The 23,269-nt window shown below is 41.8% G+C and overlaps 1 protein-coding gene across 1 annotated transcript in view; it reads left to right on the top strand.

Annotated features, from left to right (window-relative positions):
- Positions 1-20,378, top strand: part of pgap1 (post-GPI attachment to proteins inositol deacylase 1) — a 176,572-nt gene extending 156,194 nt beyond the window's left edge. Inside the window, exons 29-30 of the mRNA XM_070873735.1 lie at positions 18,972-19,098; positions 20,193-20,378. Of these exons, the coding sequence (XP_070729836.1) occupies positions 18,972-19,098; positions 20,193-20,378 (313 nt within the window). The remainder of the gene's footprint in view (positions 1-18,971; positions 19,099-20,192) is intronic.
- Positions 20,379-23,269: the final 2,891 nt, after the last annotated feature.

The following is a 23,269-nucleotide window of genomic DNA, read 5'->3' as shown; positions in this document are numbered from 1 at the left end:
TTGCAACACATCCGTACGTGAAAGACAAATCCCCGTGCGCAGCACAGCAAATGAAGGCCTCAGACCGGAATTGTACGTTTCTCCAGGCCCAGCAGGTAGTTTCGTAGATTTTTTGGGGGTCGGATGCGTTCGTACGAAGGAAGCCTCCAACCGCAATTTTCCCCCCCCGTTGTGATCTATATACCAAAATTACTGTAAACAATAATGAAAGGCAATCAGTGGATTAAACAAATGTTGGGATGATCATTTCCTATTGAATCGAGTAAAATTATGCTCTCTGAATGACTCCAATTCAGGGTCTGTCAACAGTCGGATAACTTCTCTCTTTCAAGGCCTTATTAAGAGTTATTTGTGTACCAACAATGACACATTAGTTTGCTTTGTTCTTCGGTTTTGACAAAGAACTAATTACTGTTTCATTGGCGTGTGCCATGAAGGCAATGATGAGAATGTAAGAGCTCCTCTCAAAGAAAGGAAGGGACATTAAGACCGAGTTAATGAGAATTACTTTTGTGTACCTCCTGGCAGCGGGTTACAACACAGTTCAATCTTTTGACTACATAACAGGACAAAGCTATAGGTAAACCCTTATGGATGTGTTTTGCCGAGTAGGAACATAGGAATACGAGTCAGCAATTTAACCCCTTGAGCCTGTTCCACCATGGCTGATTTGCGATCTAACTCCATATATCCACTTTGGGCCCATATCCCTTAATACCTTTGATTAGCAAAATATCAACCTCAGATTTAAAATTAACGGTTGACCAAGCATCAATTGCCATTTGTGGAAGAGCGTTCCAAACTTCTACCATCTTTTGCATTAGAAGTATTTCATAAGTTCACTCCTGAAAGGTCTGGCTCTAATTTTTAGATTATGCCCCCTAGTCCGAGACCCCCCAACCAGTGGAAATAGTTTCTCTCTATCTACCCTATCGGTTCCCCTTAATATCTTGAAAACTTCAATCAAATCACCTCTTCACCTTCTAAATTCCAGGGAATACAATCTGAGTTTGTGTAATCTCTCCTCATAATATAACTCTTGGAGTCCAGGTATCATTCTGGTAAATTTACAATGCACTCTCTCCAAGGCTAACATATCTTTTCTATAAAGTGTGGTGCCTAGAACAGTTCTCAGTATTCCAGGTATGGTCCAACCAGGGCTTTGTATAGCTGTAGCATAACGTCTACCCCCTTGTATTCTAGTCATCTAGATATAAAGGCCAGCATTCCATGAGCCTTTTTGATGATTTTCTGTACCTGTCTATGACATTTTAATGATCTATGTACATGGGCCCCCAAGTCTCTTTGAACCTCCACTGTTTCTAGCTTTTCACCATTTAGATAGTACTCTGTTTTATCCTTTTTAGGGCTCAAGTAGATGACCTCACATTTGCCTACTTTGAAACCCATTTGCCACAGTTTTGCCCATTCGTTTAAACTATTAATATCTCTTTCTAATTCTATGCTTCTATACACTGCTTACAATGCCGTCTATCTTTGTGTCATTGGCAAACTTGGATATGTGGCTTTGTATGCCATCATCTAATAAGTAAGGTTAAAAAGTTGAGACCCCAACAGATTCTTGTGGGGCACCACTTGTCCTGCCAATTAGTACCTGCCCATTATCCCTATTCTCTGGGATTGAAATTTGGTATTGCCTTGTTTGAGGGCAGTAACCAAGGCGAGAAGGGACTTCCTGAGGCCAGCACGCAAGTCTCGCCCCAGCTGCGAAATTGGTGATGCCGCCCCCGCGAGGAAGTGGAGTGCAAATTCGGGTGCTCGACTTCCTCTCGGGGGCTGAGAAATCATTTGTGTCCCGGGGGCGCTAATGGGAGACACAAACGATGTGAATTTCTCCCCCTCTCCTGCCACCTAGACAGTTGCATAACCAGGTCAATAATTTGCCTTTAATTCCATGAGCTTCAACTTGAGCTCGCAGTCTCTTATGAGAAAGTTTATTGAATGCCTTCTGGAACTCCATATAAATAACAGCTATAGACATTCCTCTATCCACTACTTCAGTCACCTCTTCAAAAAATTCAATCAAGTTCATCAAGCATGACCTCCCCTTTACAAATCCATGCTGGCTCTCTCCGATCAGCTGAAAATGTTCATGGTGTTCAAGAGTTTCAATGTCCTTAATTATAGACTCCAATAACTTCCTGACAACAGATGTTCGGCGAAGATGTTAGTGCTTGTCATTCTGTGTTTTTTGCACCAATAATTCGCTGGATGTTAGCTTGACGTTGCACATCCATTTGAGTGTACTGGTGCACCTCAAACCCAAATGAAGTGAAAGTAAGAACTGAAGTAACAAAATTTTACTCACCAAACAGAACAAACTGTTTTAACTTGCTCGGTGATAAGTCTAGCAGTCCTTGGGTAATATCCTAATGATCCAATATCTTGCTTATGCACCCGAACTATGGGAAATCTGAGTTAATGCTGCCTATGAATTTGAAGTCTGGTTTCAAACTCACAACTGCCAGGAATTTCAACACTACCACAGTGTGCCATGGAGTCAGATTGCTACTTGGAGTTATACTGCCATTTTTACAACACTGCAAAGCAGAGAATACCTCAGAGCAGTGCAAAAGTGAGGGTATGGTTACAGCCTTAAAGAGATATATGTCCTAATAATTTCTCCATTTTTATTGGTTTACCTTTCCTTGGCATGTGTACTGAACTTTTTAAAGAATTTTGACTACACTGAATAATAAGTGATCTACTTTTTCCTTTGTAATCTGAAATCTGGTAATGTGACCAAATAATATCAATATCTATTCCATACAGCATAAAGTTATCCTTTTTAAACCTACATACCAGAGATACTTACCAGAGCAATTACCCAATACACATTACCCAAAATTACTATGTGCATTTATTATTAGTGGATTAAACAAATATTTGGATGAACGTAGTCTCTTGAATAAAGTAGACTGGTGCTCTGTGGTATGATTCAAAGATTCAGGGTCTCTGAATCATTGAGTCATTCTGCAAAAGAACAATTATTGACTTGTTCAAAATAATGCTCGAGTTCTAGATTCTGTCAATGGAGTGAAAACATTTGAAATGATTCTGCTCAATGGTGTCAAATTACAAGTTGTCTATTAAGTATCAGCTAGGGGTTCATTGAAGTAATGAAATATTCAATAGCTTACTCAGTGGTAAGGTGAAAAGTACGGTTAACACCAAAGACATAAGAACATATGAAATAGGAGCAGGAGTAGGCCATACGGCTCCTCGAGCCTGCTCCGCCATTCAATAAGATCATGGCTGATCTGATCATGGACTCAGCATCACTTACCCTCCTGCTCCCCATAACCCCTTATCCCCTTATCGTTTAAGAACCTGTCTATTTCTGTCTTAAATTTATTCAATGTCCCAGCATCCACAGCTCTCTGAGGCAGCGAATTCCACAGATTTACAACCCTCTGGGAGAAGAAATTTCTCCCTATCTCTGTTTTAAATGGGCGGCCCTTTATTCTAAGATCGTGCCCTCTAGTTCTAGTCTCCCTCATCAGTGGAAACATCCTCCCTGCATCCATCTTGTCAAGCCCCCTCATAATCTTATACGTTTCGATAAGATCAACTCTCATTCTTCTGAATTCCAATGAGGCCCAACCTACTCAACCTTTCCTCATAAGTCAACCCCCTCATCCCCGGAATCAACCTAGTCTCTGAACTGCCTCCAAAGCAAGTATATCCTTTTGTAAATATGGAAACCAAAACTGCACGCAGTATTCCAGGTGTGGCCTCACCAATACCTTATATAACTGTAGCAAGACTTCCCTGCTTTTATACTCCATCCCCTTTGCAATAAAGGCCAAGATACCATTGGCCTTCCTGATCACTTGCTGTGCCTGCATACTATCCTTTTGTGTTTCATGCACAAGTACCCCTAGGTCCCACTGTACTGCGGCACTTTGCAATCTTTCTCCATTTAAATAATAACTTGCTCTTTGATTTTTTTCTGCCAAAGTGCATGACCTCACACTTTCCGACATTATACTCCATCTGCCAAATTTTTGCCCACTCACTTAGCCTGTCTATGTCCGTTTGCAGATTTTTTGTGTCCTCCTCATACATTGCTTTTCCTCCCATCTTTGTATCATCAGCAAACTTGGCTACATTACACTCAGTCCCTTCTTCCAAGTCGTTAATATAGATTGTAAATAGTTGGGGTCCCAGCTCACTAGTTACTGGTTGCCAACCAGAGAATTACCTATTTATCCCGACTCTGTTCTCTGTTAGTTAGCCAATCCTCTATCCATGCTAATATATTACCCCCAACCCCATGAACTTTTATCTTGTGCAGTAACCTTTTATGTGACACCTTGTCAAATGCCTTCTGGAAGTCCAGATACATCTGGAGATAAAATTCCAGAGTTATCTAAGGAGTTGGGTGTAATTAAATGCTCAAATTAAAGGGTTATCCTTGTTAGGCATGTATACATTCTGGATATGCTTGTAAGACATACAAGGCATATGCACATTCTGTTTTAGCCAAGTGTTTGTACCACTCTTGTAATAACTTGGGCAAAGGACTTGTCCAAATTGAAGAATAAAGCAAACTTATGTCATTGTTCATAGACAAATAACTCTTAATAAAGTCTTGAAAGAGAGATGTTATCTGACTGTTGATAGCAGATCTGGGATTTCAAAAAAAACATATCAACTTTCTCCAGGCAATAAGGTGGTTTAAAAATACACCTCAGATGTTTGCAACTCTGCAGAAAAGATGGTGGGCTGCGTCTACCAACTTTAGGTGTGAGTACTTGGTAGTCTAATTCTATGGCATCAATCCTGGGAACAAGGTCTCCCCAAAAACCTTTGGCTTGGGATGAAGGTACATACCACTCTACCAGTTCCCCCACACAAATCCTAAATAAAGACAAAAGCATGCATAGAAATATCAAATACTATACCTAATCTCGGCAATCTGGAGGGAAAATTACAGCACACTAAAGATACTAGTGGGCTTGTCAGCCCTCTTACGTGTGCCTCTGCCTGAGCATCTCCATTCTGGCTTCGAAGCATGACATAGCATGGGTTGGGCAAACTGCACCACTAGGGCCAGCTGGCTGATTACATCCAATATCTTCATGTGCCACTTCAACCACGACCCCACCATGCTCTCTCAAATCCAACTCAAGCTGACCTTTTGAGCTGAGCCATTCCAAAGGCACACCTCAGCCATCACAGCATCTGTTCACTTATTTGCTGGTTTACCCTAATTGAATTTATGTCTCGAATGACTTGTAAAGGGCTGTTCATATTGCTATTGTCTCATTGATGGATAAATTATAAATCAAAACACCAAGATCTGTCAGGATCAACAACTGAAGATCATAGAATGATGCGGCACAGCAGGAGACCATTTGGCCCATTGTGCCTGTGCCGGCTCTTTGATAGAGATGTCCAACTAGTCCCACTCCCTTGTTCTTTCCCCATAGCCCTGCAATTTTTTCCCTTCCAAGCATTTAACCAATTCCCTTTTGAAAGTTACTATTGAATCTGTTTCCCCCACCCTTTCAGGTATTGCGTTTCAGATCACAGCAACTTGCTGTGTGTAAAAAAAATGTTTCCTCATGTCCCCTTTGATCATTTTGCCAATCACCTTAAATCTGTGACCTCTGGTTAGTGACTCTTCTGCCATTGGTAACAGTTTCTCTTTATTTACTCCATCAAAACCATTCATGATTTGAACATCTCTTTCAAATCTCCTCTTAACCTTCTCTGCTCCAGGGAGAACAACCCCAGCTTCTCCAGTCTCTCCATATAACTGAAGTCCCTCATCCCAGGTACCATTCTAGTAAATCTCTTCTACACCATCTCTAAGGCCCTGACATTCTTCCAAAAGGGTGGTGCCCAGGCTTGGACACAAAACTCCAGCTGAGGTTTAACTAGTGTTTTATAAAGGTTCATCAAAACTTTGTTGCTTTTGTACTCTGTCTCTATTAATAAAGCCAAGGCTCCCATATGCTTTTTTAACAACCTTCTCAACTTGTCCTGCACCTCCAAAGATTTGTGTACACGCACCCCCCAGTCTCTCTCTTCCTGCACACTACTCATAGCAGTATTTGTCAAGTGACTGCTGCCCTGTACGCATGCAGGATTTAGTTTATAAACTTCCCAATGTCGAGGGAGGCACAACAAGTGAGGGCTCAGGCTTTGCTAGAATTGCTGGCTTCCCTAAGGTACAGGCAGCCATTGATGGTACACACATCGCCCTGCCAGCACCTTTGGATGAGCAGGAGCTTTATCGAAACACGAGAATTTCACTCGCCCAACGTGATGATCATCTGCAACCATATGCGGCGCATCATAGCAGCAAATGTTAAACATGCAGGAAGCATCAAGATGCTTTGATCTTGCAAGAGAGAAGTGTGCCATAGATGTTTCAGCAGCAGCCAGAAGGGCAGAGCTGGATGCTGGGGTCAAAGCTTACGGGCTCATGACCCCCATCTGGAACCCTCAGACAGAACCCGAGCATTGCGATAATCGACATATAGCCACATGAGACATCGGGGAGAAGACAGATTGGACTGCTAAAACTGCATTTCTGATGCCAGGGCCACTCTGGAGGCCACCCACAATACTCCCCTCAGCAGGTCGGCGAATTGTGCTGCATGTTTAGCCATCATGAGGGAACAGGTATGCCCACTGGAGGACATTGCAGAGCCAGCTCAGGCGACGGGAAGGAGGAGGAGGAACCACAATAACCCACAGGACGATGGGGAAGAGGCCTCGTGCACGTAACGCCATTGCAGCAGCCTTGCATCAGCATCTTATACTTCACCGCTTTGTATGAAGACTGAATGGCACGTTTGACCATTGTGTATCCCCACCATGTTGACTATTACCAATTCTGTGAATGAAATGAGACACTACCTAAGTTTGCTTTAGTTGAAAAATAATGTAAATAATTTTGGTTTAGTTGAAAAAATAATGTAAATAATTGTTTTAGTTGAAAAAATAATATACATGTTTTTGTTGGTTTCATTGAAAAAAATATTTATACATTTGGCACTTTAATATAAAAATGTTTATTAAAGTTAAGTTTAAACTTTTCAATGAACATCACTTCAATAACAATAAAAAAACAAAAGAACAGCAAACCAACAACAATAGCAGAAAGCAAACTTCAGCTGCAGCCATCTCTTTCCTCCCCCACCCCTTATTTAAACACCGCCGTGCACCTACCCGTTCTTCTTACCCTTGACCTTGCTCTTAGCCCTATTCCCAGAAAGCTGTGGTTGCGGAAAGCGCAGTTTGGGACTCCTCAGCCTGTAGGTCAACCTGCACACTGACAGTGACTGCTGAGGTTGATCGGTAGATTGGAGTGGGAGTGGCATCACTTGATGCCATCAATTGCCGCTGGGCAATGACAGCCTAGGTGTGCTCCCGCATTGCAGCAGCTATCTCCGACATGCCCTCCCTAATCTGTGCAGATATTGCTGTTATTCCCTCCGACATGCCCTCCCTAATGGCAGCAGAGTTTGCTGCCATTCCTCTAGACAGTGCTGCTATTTCTCCCTTGATCCCACCCATGGCCTCCAAGAGCGACCTGGTAAGCTCAATGCTCTCCGCACTCATTACCTTGAGCTTGAACACCTCCTGTGTTGCCTCCATTTCAGGAGAACGCTGTTCAGGTCTCCTCCTCACCCATGCAGACGGGCCTGCTGCTGCCACCCAGGATGTGCTTTGCTGGGACCCACCATGATCTCGGAAGGTATACAACCATGAAAATGTCCCCTCATGCGTAAGGCTGCTGAATGTGCTTGGCACACGTGTGTCATGCACCGCCTCCAATTGTAATGTCACCGTCTCATCCCCAAAATCCTCAAATCCTTCCCCCACCCCCCTGGGAATAAAAATATTTTCATTTTCCTGCTCCTTCTCATTCCCTGCCTCAAGCTGATTGGCTGTCTCTATAACTTCTTCAGTATAGCTGAGTTCGGCAAGCTCATCTAATTCTCGTGTCAGGGTGTGGCTGGGCCTTCTGCTTTGTTATTGGATGTCTGTGCAACATCTGCAAAATATAACAGAACAGACGAATGGTTAGCAGCAGGGGAGGGGGAAGGGTGATATGAATAGGCTCACATAGTGCAGGCTCATTTGAAGGACCACAACGAATGATAGTACACCGCACAAACCGAAGCATAGCCGACGGACAGTACATCGCATAAACCGATGCGTAGCAGTACTTAACATTGAGCCAAACCAGACTGTGGATTTTGTAGGACTTAACCTCTCTCTGTAACCTGGGCCCAGCTTCTGCATGGGTGGTCGATCTTCTGATGGTACCAATAATATCTGCGATCCTCATTCCAGGGGCGTTAGTGGCTGCAGTCTTGCTGGATCTCCACCGGTTTTCATCCGCTCTTGGTGGTTGTCGGACAACTTCTTCTGCAAAGATGGCAATAGAAATTTTTAAGAGAGGGGCCTTCTGCTGTCGTAACACACACAGATAGTCGCATTTACAATTCAAGTCATTGTAGTGCATAAATCAAAATATTACTCTTAACTACTTGGCAAAAGTCCTGACACTTCTTCCGGCACTGCTTGCCATCCCTCTGGATGGACACCACTGCTGAAACCTGCTCTGCAACATGCCCCTAAGCTTGAGCCATTGTGGAAGGTTTCAATTTACCAGCACCCTTCTTACCAATCTGTCGCTATCCACTGTCGACAGTGGCTACCAGGACATCATTGGCGTCTTGACTGAACTTGCTGGTCCTTTTCCTTTCCAATTCATGGTCCATTTTTCGTTTTTTAGCTCCTGTGTGGAAGTACTCAGAAATCTCCTGCAAGTTAAAATGGTTAATCCAGACCAGGAAGTGTACTGTGCATGCGTGAGTACACCCGTCGCATGGAAAACGGGCGATTTTTTTTCTTTTTTTTTGCGCGGGTGTTATTTTTATTGCAAAAAATTTTAGGTCCATCCTTAAAAACGGAGGTATTTTAGCACCACGCCAAAATTTTAAAAGCTTTTGCCGAAACTTGGTCCTTATTTTATTGCCGCTATTTCGGCATAAAAAATAAACCTTACTCGGAAATAGTGCCAAAAAATGGAGCTATTTTTCAATCTGGCATTTCTAGCCCATTTTAAAACAATGGCAAGCCCCAATGTTATAAATGTTTGTTGCAGAGTTCCCTACATAATTGAAAAGACTGCATTTATTGTATGTTCAGTATTAATAATCTATATTGTCTTCCTTTACAGGCAACCCTAAATTCAACTAGCAAGATCATTTTTGGTAAATGCTTGAGTTTGAATGGTAATAGAGGTGCCATTACACTACTAGGTGTATTCTATAGGCCATCAACGAGTGGAAGGATATAGAGGAGCAAATTTGCAGGGAAATGCAAGAACTATAGAACAGTGAAAATGGGGGACTTCAATTATCCTAATATAGGCTAGGATAGTAATAGTGTAAAGGGCAAAGAGGGGGAAGAATTTCTGAAGTGTGTTCAGGAGAACTTTCTTGATCAGTAAGTTTCTGGCCTAATGAGGAAGGAGGCATTGCTGGATCTGGTTCTGGGGAATGGGGTGGGCCAAGTGGAGCAAGTGTCAGAAGGAGAACATTTACGGAACCGTGATCATAGTATCATAAGGTTTAGATTAGCTATGGAAAAGGACGAGGAGCAATTTAGAGTAAAAATAGTTAATTGGAGGAGTGCCAATTTCAATGGGTTGAGATCTGGTCCGGGTAAACTGGAATCAAAGATTGGCAAGCTAAACCGTAATCAAATAATAGACTGCCTTTAAAGAGGAGATGGTTCGGGTACAGTCAAGGTACACTCCCACGAAGGGGGAATGGTAGGGCATCCAAAGCCAGAGCTCCCTGGATGAAAAAAGAGATAGAAAGTAAGATGAAGCAGAAAAAGGGGGATTATGACAGATATCAGGTTGAGAATACAAATGAGAACCAGGCTGAATATAGAAAGTTCAGAGAGGAATTGAAAAAGGAACCAAGAGTGGCAAAGAGAGAGTATGAGAATAGACTGGCAGCTATCATAAAAGGGAATCCAAAAGTCTTCGATAGGCATATAAATATTAAATAGTAAGAGGAGGGGTGGGACCAATTAGGGATTAAAGTAGAGGCCTACGCATCGAGGCAGAAGGCATGGCTGAGGTACTAAATGAGTATTTTGCATCTGTCTTTAACTAGGAAGAAGATGCTGCCAAAGTCATAGTGAAAGAGGAGGTAGTTATGATACAGGATGGGATAAAAAATTAATATTGAGGAGTTACTAGAAAGGGTGGCTGTACTTAAAATAGATAAGTCTCCAGAACCAGATGGGATGCATCTTAGGATGCAGAGGGAGGTAAGGGTGGAAATTGTGGAGGTACTGGCCATAGTCTTCTAATCCTCCTTAGATACAGGGATGCTGCCAGAGGACTGGAGAATTGCAAATGTTACACCATTGTTCAAAAAAGGGTGTAAGGATAAACTCAGCAACTACAAATCAGTCAGTTTAACCTCGGTAGTGGGGAAGCTTTTAGAAACGATAATCCGGGACAAAATTAACAGCCACTTGGACAAGTATGGATTCATTAATGAAAGCCAGCACGGATCTGTCAAAGGCAAATCGTGTTTAACTAACTTGATTGAGTTTTTTGATGAGTTAACAGAGAGGGTTGATTAGGGCAATGTGGTTGATGTGGTGTACATGAACTTCCAAAAAGTGTTTGATAAAGTGCCACATAATAGGCTTGCTAGCAAAGTTGAAGCCCTGGAATAAAAGGAACAGAGGCAGCATGGATACAAAATTGGCTAAGTGATAGGAAACACAGAGTCGTGGTGAATGGTTGTTTTTCAGACTGGAGAAAGGTATACAGTGGTGTTCCCCAGGGTTCGGTACTAGGGTCATTGTTTTTCTTGATATATATTAATGACTTAAACTTGGGTGTACAGTGCACAATTTCAAAATTTGCAGATGACACAAAACTTGGAAGTATAATGAAAAGTGAGGAGTACACTGATAGACTTCAAGAAAAAGTAGACAGGGTGGTGGAATGGCGGACACATGGCAGATAAAGTTTAACACAGAAAAGTGCAAAGTGATATATTTTGGTAGGAAGAACCAGGAGAGGCAATATAAACTGAAGGGTACAATTCTAAAGGGGGTGTATGAACAGAGACACCTGGGGGTATATGTCCACAGCTCATTGAAAGTGACAGGACAGGTTGAAAAAGTGGTTAACAAAGCAACAGGATCCTGGGCTTCATAAATAGAAGCATAGAGCACAAAAGCAAGGAAGTTATGATGAACCTTACAAAACATTGGTTCGGCCTCAACTGGAGTATTGTGTCCAATTCTGGGTACCACACTTTAGGAAGGATGTGAAGGCCTTAAAGAGGATGCAGAAAAAAATTATGAGAATGGTTCCAGTTATCAGGGACTACAGTTACATGAAAAAACTGGAGAAGCTGGGGTTGATCTCCTTAGAGCAGGGAAGGTTGAGAGGATATTTAATAGGGGTCTAGACAGAATAGATAGAGAGAAAGTGTTTCAATTGGTGGAAGGGTCGAGAACCAGAGGACACCAATTTCAGGTGATTGGCAGAAGAATCAAAGGTGACATGAGGAGAAACATTTTTATGCAGCAAGTGGTTATGATCTGGAATGCATTGTCTGAAAGGATGGTGGGGGCAGATTCAATGCTGGCTTTCAAAAGGGAATTGGATAAGTACCTGAAGGAAAATAATTTGTAGGACTATGGGGAAAGGGCGGGGGAATGGGATTAGTTGAGAGCCGGCACTGGCTCGACAGGCCGAATGGCTTCCTTCTGTGCTGCAATCATTCTATGATTCTATTCTATGATTTTAAGAACATAAGAACATAAGAAATAGGAACAGGAGTAGGCCATACGGCCCCTCAAGCCTGCTCTGCCATTCAATAAGATCATGGCTGATCTGATCATGGACTCAGGTCCACTTCCCTGCCCACTCCCCATAACCCCTTATCCCCTTATTGTTTAAGAAACTCTCGATTTCTATCTTAAATTTATTCAATGTCCCAGCTCTCTGAGGCAGCAAATTCCACAGATTTACAATCCTCTGAGAAGAAATATCTCCTCATCTCAGTTTTAAATGGATGGCCCCTTATTCTAAGATCATGCCCTCTAGTTCTAGTCTCCCCCATCAGTGGAAAGATCCTTGCTGCATCCACCTTGTCAAGCCCCCTCATAATCTTATACGTTTCGATAAGATCACCTCTCCTTCTTCTGAATTCCAATGAGTAGAGGCCCAACCTATTCAACCTTTCCTCATAAGTCAACCCCCTCATCTCTGGAATCAACCTAGTGAATCTTCTCTGAACTGCCTCCAAAACAAGTCTATCCTTTCGTAAATATGGAAACCAAAACTGCACGCAGTATTCCAGGTGTGGCCTCACCAATGCCCTGTATAGCTGTAGCAAAGCTCCCCTGCTTTTATACTCCATCCCCTTTGCAATAAAGGCCAAGATACCATTGGCCTTCCTGATCACTTGCTATACCTGCATACTATCCTTTTGTGTTTCATGCACACATACCCCCTAGGTCCCGCTGTATTGCAGCACTTTGCAATCTTTTTCCATTTAAATAATAACTTGCTCTTTGATTTTTTTTTCTGCCAAAGTGCATGACCTCACACTTTCCAACATTACACTCCATCTGCCAAATTTTTGCTCACTCACTTAGCCTGTCTATGTCCTTTTGCAGGTTTTTTGTGTCCTCCTCACACATTGCTTTTCCTCCCATCTCTGTATCATCAGCAAACTTCCCTTCTTCCAGGTCATTAATATAGATTGTAAATAATTGGAGTCCCAGCACTGATCCCTGCGGCACCCCACTAGTTGTTGGTTGCCAACCAGAGAATGAACCATTTATCCCGACTCTCTGTTTAGCCAATCCTCTATCCATGCTAATATATTACCCCCAACCCTATAAACTTTTATCTTGTGCAGTAACCTTTTATGTGGCACCTTGTCAAATGCCTTCTGGAAGTCCAAATACACCACGTCCACTGGTTCCTCTTTATCCACTCTGTTCGTTACATCCTCAAAGAATTCCAGAAAATTTGTCAAACATGACTTCCCCTTCATAAATCCATGTTGACTCTGCCTGACCGAATTTTGCTTTTCCAAATGTCCTGCTACTGCTTCTTTAATAATGGACTCCAACATTTTCCCAACCACAGATGTTAGGCTAACTGGTCTATAGTTTTCTGCTTTTTGTCTGCCTCCTTTTTTAAATAGGGTCATTACATTTGCAGTTTTCCAATCTGCTGGGACCTCTCCAGAATCCAGGGAATTTTGGTAAATTACAACCAATGCACCCACAATCCCTGCCGCTACATCTCTTAAGACCCTAGGATGCAAGCCATCAGGTCCAGGGGATTTATCTGCCTTTAGTCCCATTATCTTACTGAGTACCGCCTCCTTAGTGATTGTGATTGTGTTAAGTTCCTCCACCGCCCCCCCCCCCACCCCCCATAGCCCCTTGGCTATCCACAGTTGGGATATTGTTAGTGTCCTCTCCCGTAAAGACTGATACAAAATATTTGTTCAGAGTTTCTGCCATCTCCATGTTTCCCATTACTAATTCCCCGGTCTCGTCCTCTAACAGACCAACATTTACTTTAGCCATTCTACTTTAGCCACTCTTTTCCTTTTTATATACCTATAGAAACTCTTGCTATCTGTTTTTATATTTTGTGCTAGTTTACTTTCATAGTCTATCTTCCCTTTCTTAATCATTTTTTTAGTCATTCTTTGCTGGCTTTTAAAAGCTTCCCAGTCTTCTGTCCTCCCACTAGTTTTGACCACTTTGTATGTCCTTGTTTTTAATTGGATACCATCCTTTATTTCTTTAGTTAGCCACTTTTCTCTTACACCCTTTCCTCCTCATTGGAATATATTTTTCTTGAGAGTTGTGAAATATCTCCTTAAATGTACACCACTGTTCATCAACCATCCTACACTTTAATCTATTTTCCCAGTCCACTTTAGCCAACTCTGCTCTCATATCTTCATAGTCTCCTTTATTTAAGCTTCGTATGCTGGTTAGAGATCCCACTTTCTCACCCTCCATCTGAATTTGAAATTCAATCATGCTATGATCACTCATTCCAAGGGGATCCTTTACTAGGAGATTGTTTATTAATCCTGTTTCATTACACAGGACCAGATCTAAGATAGCCTGCCCCCTGATTGGTTCCGTTACATACTGCTCAAGGAACCCGTCCCTTATGCACTTACGCACTCTATGAACTCCTCCTCAAGGCTACCCAGACCAATTTGATTTGTCCAATCAATATGGAGGTTAAAATCACCCATGATTATTGCTGTTCCCTTTTTACAAGACCCCACTATTTCCTGGTTTATGCTCCGACGAACAGAGTTGCTACTGTTTGTGATTATTTTTCACGGTGTTCTCCTTCTCCCCAATTCAAACTTGCTGCCCATACGAGTGTACACAATCCAAATTGATGTCCTGGAGCGGAATATCATATCACGTAAGGGAGAATATCATACAAAATGTCTGCTCTAAGATTGTTTTTCACCAAGAGCTAGTGATCTAAGATTTCGGGCCCCCTGTTGACAGTTTTCCGGTGCATCTGTCATGAACAGGGCTGGAAAAGTGCTTGGGACTAGCCCGATTACATGCCTCACTTCACTCCTTTCTCACTTCCAGTGGGGTAGCCGAGAAGTACTAAATGCATCGCCCATATGTGGACGAGCACTTGCAAATCAGATTTAAATGAGAGAAATATGATTCCTGCAGTTTTTTTTACCTGTCATTTGTCTTGTTTGAGCATTGGATATCAGGACTGTCTGCTCAGCTCCGCCATCCAGCACTCAAAAGTAGGTGGGCCCCGCAAAGGCTTTTTTATATATCTTATCTCTGTAACTTCCTCCAGCCCTCTCAGAACTCTGTGTTCCTCCAATGCTGGCCTCTTGCGCATCCCCGTCTTCCTTCATCCCACAGAGCCTTCAGCTGCCTTGGCCCCAAGTTCTGGGGTTTCCTCCCGAAACCTCTCTGCCTGTCCCCCCTCCTTTAATATCCTCCTTTAATATGTTTCCTCTTTGACGAAGCTTTTGGCCATTTAGGCCCTAATATCTCCTTATGTGGCTCAGAATCAAATTGTGGCTGATAACCCTTCTGTGAAGTGCCACCGGACGTTTTACTATGTTAAAGGTGTAATATAAATGCAGATTGTTGTTCACTGAGGGGCTTGTGTAGTTGCTCTCAGAGATGTGCCCTGCACAGGCCCCCCCCCAGGGCAGCAGCAAAATTATTAGAATTATGTGTCAGGCCCCCGAGCACTACGATACCAGGTTCACCACGACTCGCTAAGCAGAGGCCACTCCTAGGGCCAGAAAGTCGCAAATCCCGCCCCCACCAGAGATGCTCCCCATTGGAAAGACTAGGCCATAAAGTGTAAAATATTGTATAATAAGGGGTACCTTATAAAAGGATATGGGAAACGGGGCAGGAAAATAGAATTCGTGTCGACAGGTCAACATGGACTGTTGGGGCGAATGGCCTGTTTCTGTGCCTGTATATCCTATGTAAAACATTACACAGGGCGCCTCCTCTTGTGCTGGAAATTCTGTGATCAGAGGAGGATGCACTGTTAGATATCAAGTAAATATTTTGTTACAAATAAGTTATTAATTGAAGATGAACGTGTTGTTAAATGGATGTCTGGAAGAATTAGCGCAATTTCGGAGTGCTGAATGACAACTCCGATTGCGTTTTGCATGAAATAGTGTCCCTGGTTCTTTCAGACAGTTGCTTATAAACTTTCCTGATTTGCTGCTCACAACTCGAACTATGAGCCGATGCAGCCAGAGAGAACATCGAGTGGGATTCATGAGCCAGTGTCTGAGGCATATCCGTTCAGATCATTTTAACATGAAAGCAGTAACGGAACATTATAGCAAACTGGAGGCAAACAATGCCACCAGCTAAGATTCGCCTTGAACTGCGATCGGAAGCCTATTGCTGTCTAACCTTTAGAGAGCTGATCCACTGTAATATGGTTTGGCTTTTATGACGGCGAGCTCAATTTATTGATTCATTCCTATGTTTCTTCGAAGCCCAGCTGTTTTGCAGTGTTGCCGGACGCCGAGTTGAGCTGTCCCTGGTCCTGAATGTGACCTTTCGCACACACTTACCTGAAGAATGTTCCGCGGGGCCGATCAGCTTTAGACGAGTCTGTTCAGATTTGCAATCGTATATTTCATATTAGGACGTGAGAAACGATTTCTCAAACAATGCTCCTAATTCTTTGTGATAGCTGTTCGAGGCCATTTTTTTAAAAATCCAGTCGTAGAGTTTCCAAATGATTCTTTAAGCAGGAAAATCCATTTACTTTTATCACCCGGGGCACATTTTGTTTGTCAAAATGAACAGCCGGCACACGCATGAATAAATTCTCTATATCAGTAATACGTTTTATCTCCGTGCTCTACCGCCTTAAAATCCCATTCCACCCTTGATGTAAAACAAATGACCGACAGTGAATTGACATTTTATTCAAGATTAGGAAGAACTAAAAAATAACCTAAATGACATATTTCCCTTAGCAGAGGGGTCAATAAACAGGGCGCATAAATTTAAAATATTTGGTAGAAGGATTAGAGGGGAGTTGAGGGGGAAAAAATCCTCGGCGTTTACAAATAATAGTTGTAGCGGATTATCATTGAAGTAGTTGTCCACAAGGGACATTACTTAGCCAGGTAACCGGCTTTCCGAGCCGGTTCAAAGGATCTTAAATTCAATATTTAGACGCACCTACTAAATTATGTTAACTTTGCTGTAGATTAACCAGGGCATAGCATGCAGTTTGTAGTCGTAACATTTCCCGAAGCTATTTACAATTCTGACCGTTATTGGTGGAAATCAAACGTACAGGACATAATCAGTGTGGGAAAATGGGGAAAACAAGCACCATCCCATCAAATTAGTGATTATGTCTCTTCTAGAGAAGGCATTTTATAGATTATGTGGAGGAGGGCCGGATAGATTCCACTTCCTCTCTTATTATGTTACTGTTTTATTTTTTACCTGTCATTTGCCCCGTTTGAGCGTCACACGTGGCACAATACAACATATGGCTGGGGATTTCGGCTGAAACTGGCCACCCACGATGTTCTTGTCCATTAAGAATTAATGGGGTGGGTGCGGGCAGGCGAAGTAATGAATGGAAACCCTCTCCCTTAAGGACAAATGGCTCACTCTGCTTTGCCATACAGTGACAACCGTCGGTGCAACTACAAAGGAGAAGTTTGGTGAGTTTGGTTCCTTTACTTTCAAGTCCAGGTCTTAGAAAATGGACCAATCCTCCGACCCCAGTTACTCAAGAGGAAACATCAACCAAAATAAAGACAAGTATCATTTTAGGAAGACTACTATTTTTTTTATAGGGCAATAGGACTAGATAGACCTCCCTTATCACGCTTGTATTAAGGAAGACTCTTGGGAGATCAATTTTCAGACTGTGTCTATTTGCAGGAATGCGGTCAGTAACCCAATCACACGACTTTTCCCCCACAGTGGCCTAAGTGCAAACTAGTTTTACTGTGTGTGGCTGCATTTGTACTTCTACTTTAGCATCGTTGCGAAGTCGGTTTGGATGCACAACTCCGCAAAGCGGCAATACAACTCCGAAAAGTGCCCAGCCCACCGCAGCGTCGTGTTTTGAGCCCCCTCACACCCGTTTGAATTCCAAAGCGTACACAATAAAGCTAGACTGCAATGAAAGCAACATTTGCCTTTGCAAAGTATCCCACGCGTTTGTGAGCAACGAAGGGATCTGGTTCACCCCTTAATCACGGTTTCCTTCAGATTTAAAACCTGCTAGCTATACAATTCAGGTTTGAAGTTACCAGAAAGGGAGAACTTGTATTTCTAAAGCGCGCTTCGGATCTGCTGGGCTTCAGTCAATGAATTACTTTTGAAATGTAATAACTATTGTTTATAGTTAAGAGCGGATAAATCTGTTCTTGGAGTGTTGATTGAGAAAGAAAAACTTGGATTTATATAGCGCCTTTCATGACCTCCGGACATCTCAGCGCTTTACAGAAGTACTTTTGGAGTGTCGTCACTGTTGTAATGTGGGAAACGTGGCAATCAATTTGCGCACAGCAAGCTCCCACAAACAGCAATGCGATAATGACCAGATAATCTGTTTTATGTTATGTTGATTGAGGGATAAATATTGGCCAGGACACCAGGGATAACTCCTGGCTCTCCTTCGAAATAGTGTTATGGGATCTTTTACATCCACTTGATAGAGCAGGTGTTTAACGTCTCATCCGAAAGACGGCACTCCGACAGTGCAGCAATCCCTCATCACTGCACTGGAGTGTCAGCCTAGGTTTTTTGTGCTCTCGTCCCTGGGATGGGGCTTGAACCTTCAACCTTCTGTACTTAAATCAGTCTGGATCATGTAATCATGTCCCGCTTCAGGATTTGGCCCACAACCTTCTGACTCAAGGGCCATCATTGGGCAAAGCTGACGCCAGTGTAGGCTGTAGATTTTATTAAAAATAGCCAAGGCTTGGAAATAACTATTAAAAAAAAGTATTAAATTTCAGGTTCGGGAATCTCCTGTCTGGTTTAATGTAGTTAAGGATCATATTTTCTTATGCGGACATATAGCTATTTCAGTTTTGAATGAAATTAGAGTTAGTTTATTCCCTGGAGTTTCTTTATTCGACCTCTTGAAATATAATTACTCTGGTGCACTCTGCCAACGTCACTGACACCCACACAAACTACCACAGCTATAAAATAGAACTGGCTGCAATCCAGTCAGAGGTATCTTCAAGCTGCACAGCAGTGAGTGGCGCTAACCCAAGTTCCCTCTTGAGTCTAAAGACAGTCGGTGAGTACGAAAATCTTCCTGCCTTGTATTCACTTATTTTGTTTGAAGTTTGTATGATGTAACTCTTATGATTTTCTTCCAGTATCATGCTGAAAGTGCAGGTTTTTACTTTCTGTCTAACTGCCTCCCTCGTGACTTTGGTTCATACAATTCCCCTGGAGTCTAAAGATGCTTGGAAATCTTTCGAAAACCCGAGAAACAGGGAGCTGGTAAGAGTTCAATTTTGACCTAGACCCGGTAAAATGCATGTGCAGGGCCAAGTGACAGCAACTAAGTAATGTTAGTTTACTCTCTTGCAAACATTTGCTCTGAATCACTCTGGTTTATTTCTGGGATTAAAACAACTTTTCTGTTATTAAAACTGGGGATGTATTCACATATTGTCCGCCAGAAATATTTTACTGTCGAATTATGTTGTTTTTGTTTGCTGTGTTGGCGTTTTTGGAAGATATGTCTATATCTGTATTGTCGAGGAAAGAAGCAAACACAGTATTTATCTCATGTACGCACACAATGGCATTTACTTTGAAAGCTGCAAATAAGTTGTGTCAGGTGTCAGTGTGGAAGATTTTGAAACTTGTCACCTGATAAGGCGCCTCCTACAAAGCGAGGGAAGCTAAATCTCAAGTTTGTGCAAGCCGTTCTGAGCTATATAGATTCACTGATTGAATCTTCAATCCAATTGGCATAATTTACTGATCCGGCTGAGATAGATCGGCTGCTGTTGCTGTTAGTCTCATGCAATGACAGTACGTCAGAGGAAGGATATTTCTGTTACAATACAATGTTGTGATCTTTTGTATTTTTACTTACCATCTACCGAACCTCGAGTTACTGTATTAAGGTGGTAAGCAGTAGATGTGTTGTACGTATTGGGATCATGCAAATACTATGTGCACGTAGACCTGATGTAAGGACATCGTTACCAGTATGCTACCTAATATATGAAAAGTGATACCAAGTCTCGGTTACCTCCTGTTAGACACAGGGCTGCATGTATCCCGGCAATTGCAACTGGACAGGATTTCGCCATCTAATAACAAAATTATACCAATGCAAATCTGTTTCTCACAGGACACTTGTCGAAGGTGCTCCGTTTCATTGCGTTTCGTCCTTTGATGTCGGCAGTTTGTATTTAGATGAGTTTGATTTGTCGGAATTTAATAAACCCATCGAGCATTATTTCCTGGTGTAATCTTTGCAATCAGATAAGGTCAGACAGACAGTGAAGGATAAAACATCTTGCAAACAAACGCATACGTTAATCATCTTAAACTCGAGCTTTGGTTCTTTCTCTCTCCAGTTTTTCCGAACACTTCAGGCTTATTTTTCTGGGAGAGGTGTTGATGTTGGAAAGTTCTTCAAATCTTTCAGGATGGACAACAGGAGACCATTCGGAGCAGCCTCTCTTTACCCGGACCACATCTCCTCTGCCTTTTCAGATTATGAAGGACAGAAAGATTCATTTGCAGCATTCTTGAAAGGATGACTATAATAACGTCAAATAACATCATCCGATTATCTCATCAGTAGCCGAGAATGAATTCCTCACCAACTTAATAAAGTCACAATCTCCTAAACGTTAAGTTCACAGTCTCGCGTCGTCTTTTCCTTTTGTTGCAACTTTTTTCTTTAAATTACCATACGCACTTCATGCAGTACTCAATAGGCCTTACCTATCAAGCGTTTACTTAAAAGAGACGTTACTTTCTGTATGTTTAGATGGTATTTTGCTTTAACTTATGTCCCTTTATTTTTCTTCAAGCGGTCATGTGATACAATGTTTGCATCCTTTCATTGTGATTTTTCAATGCAACGAAGGTCAGATTTTTATTTATCTAGTTGTAAATAAATGTTAAGCAAAGCCAGGGCAATGTAAATAAATATGTAAAATCATATTAAGTTCGTCCTTGTTCTTTCTGTACTCTCTCTTCTGTTTCTCTGCGCTCCATCAGACTGGATTTTTTTCGAAGGAAACGACGTGCAAGATGTTGGCATTCCGTTTCAATACCTTGGTGGGGAAGTTAATGATATCAGTACATTTTGAGAGATTAGACATTGTCAGTTTAGAACAGGTTCAAACTATTCAACAGTAAGCTTAGGACTTATATCAGAAAGAGTTTTCACACAAAAAATGGCGAAGGGCTTCCTGGACCTAATGAAGCTGAAATCATTTAAGAACCAATTGGATGCTCAAAAGGGGGCTTTAAAGTCTGGATGGATGAAGTTAGTTTGACCAAATGGTCTTCCTTATCGATAACTATCATGATCTTGTGATCTGTAATAAAGTCAATTGAAAGAAGTACTTAACTGTGTTGGGGTGAGAGGAACCCATGGTACTTTAATTCCATATTTTATTTCTAAATAAATCCAATTGACATAAATTGCCAGCCTTCCCCAGGTCAGTGCGAGAATGCAATGGTTTATGATATATATATATATATATATATAGCACTGGTTCTTACCATAACACCAACTGGCATCACAGTTTTCTCTGCTGGTTGTGGCTGACCATCTGTTCTATTCAACCACTTCCTCCTTCAATTCTTTTCTTCACTTCATGCCATATATAGGTAGATTGGCAATTTACTTTCATGCCTGTACTAAAGCTACTCTGCAATTGACTAGCAGAAAATACAAAAGAGTGGTCTAAGGGAGAAACTTCCTTTCCTCACTGGGGAATGAATTGAGCCTTTACTTGGTGTACTTCCACTGTGACATGGCTGAGGCCTGTGCCTCACCATGGTATGGTGCATTAAGACTCCAACGTTCCGTGCTCCCAGAAACAGAATTATAATACGTTAATCAGAAATCTTTCTTGATCACAGTATTATATCATGATTATGAACACCACGGTTTCCTTGCTGGCATTGAAAGGCATGTTGGAAATAATAAGGGTGACATGCTTACTTGTGGACATTTGTGACTTAAAGGTAGTCATGTAAAGATGTTGCAAAATGAGTATTGCATTCTTCAATACTTAAAGATAAGACTGTTTCATTTATCAAAGATAAAAGTGGTTGGATTCATGGCCTTAATTATATATCTAAGTTACTATTCAATCTTCTTCCTCCATCCTTTCAGGCATTGCATTCGCGATCGTAACAACTTGCTTTGTAAAACAAATTCTCCTCATCTCCCCTCTGGCCCTTTTGCCAATTATCTTAAATCAAAACCTCTTATAATTTTGAACACCTCTATTAAATCTATTAAATAAAATAATGGGGCATCCAAAACTGTGCACATTACTTTAATTGTGGCCCAACCAATGTTTTGTACAAATTTATACTTACTTCTTTACTCCTGTGCTCTATCTCATTTATAAAACCCAAAGGCTGTTGGCCTTATAGTTTTTATACTTTCTTATACTTTCAGGGCATTTTGTGTTTGACCCCTCGATCTCTCTATTCCTTCACATCCTTCAGCTGCTTCCCATGCCTTGTGATTTCCTTCGAAAGCATATTAACCAACCATTCAAATTGCATCTGTCATCATTCTGTCCATTATGCTAATCTGCCTATGTATTCCTGGAGTCTTTTACAGTCCTCCTCAATGTTTTCCATAGGGATTGCTAAACAAATGTTAAGGGCCTGGAAAATGAATTTTAATTTTGTGCAGTGTGAAATTTGTTTATTTTAGTAAAGATTGCCCATTTTTAAAAATATTTCCCCAAATTAAAAAAAAATCTTAAACGTTTATCCATCTTTATTTCAGGTTTGCCTTTTCCCCATGTGAAAGCCCCAATCTTTGTTTTACTCTTGCTAACATTTTTTAAAAGTTAGAATTTTAAGAGCTTACCCATTTACTCGTTCACTGTCTGTGAGAATTCTGTCTTTTGATTGGCTGCTTAGACAGCCTGTTGACATCACAGCAGCTCGAACAAGGGGCTCCCCATTAATGTCCGTTAATGGTAACTTTGTTTCTCTCTCCACAGATGCTGCCTGACCTGAGTATTTCCAGCATCTGCAGTATTTTTCAGGTCAATGACCTTTCGTCAGAACTGGAAAAAGATATTAATGGGACATGTAAAGAAACAAAAGATGGGCCTGGAAGAGATGTAAATGGGTATAGCAGAATCATCAAAATTTGCCATCTGAAAAAATAGGGCAGAGATTATGGTCTGAAATTGTTGAACTCAATGTTGAGTCCAGAAGGCTGTAAAGTGCCTAATCGAATGATGAGGTGCTGTTCCTCAAGCAGTGAATACAGTATACTAAATTGCAAGAATTAAATCGCTGTTTCCCCTGGAAGGAGTGTTTGGGGCCCTGGATGGTGTGAAGGAAGGAGGTAAAAGACAGGTGTGCTTGCACGGGAAGGTGCCGTGGGAAGGGGAGGGGGTGATTGAGGAGTGGACCAGGGTGTCACAGTGCGGTCTCCTCT

Source organism: Pristiophorus japonicus, chromosome 3, assembly GCF_044704955.1.
Source record: "Pristiophorus japonicus isolate sPriJap1 chromosome 3, sPriJap1.hap1, whole genome shotgun sequence".
Lineage (NCBI taxonomy): Eukaryota > Metazoa > Chordata > Chondrichthyes > Pristiophoridae > Pristiophorus > Pristiophorus japonicus.
Note: the sequence above shows the minus strand (reverse complement) of the source record. Positions and strands in the feature narration are given on the sequence as shown.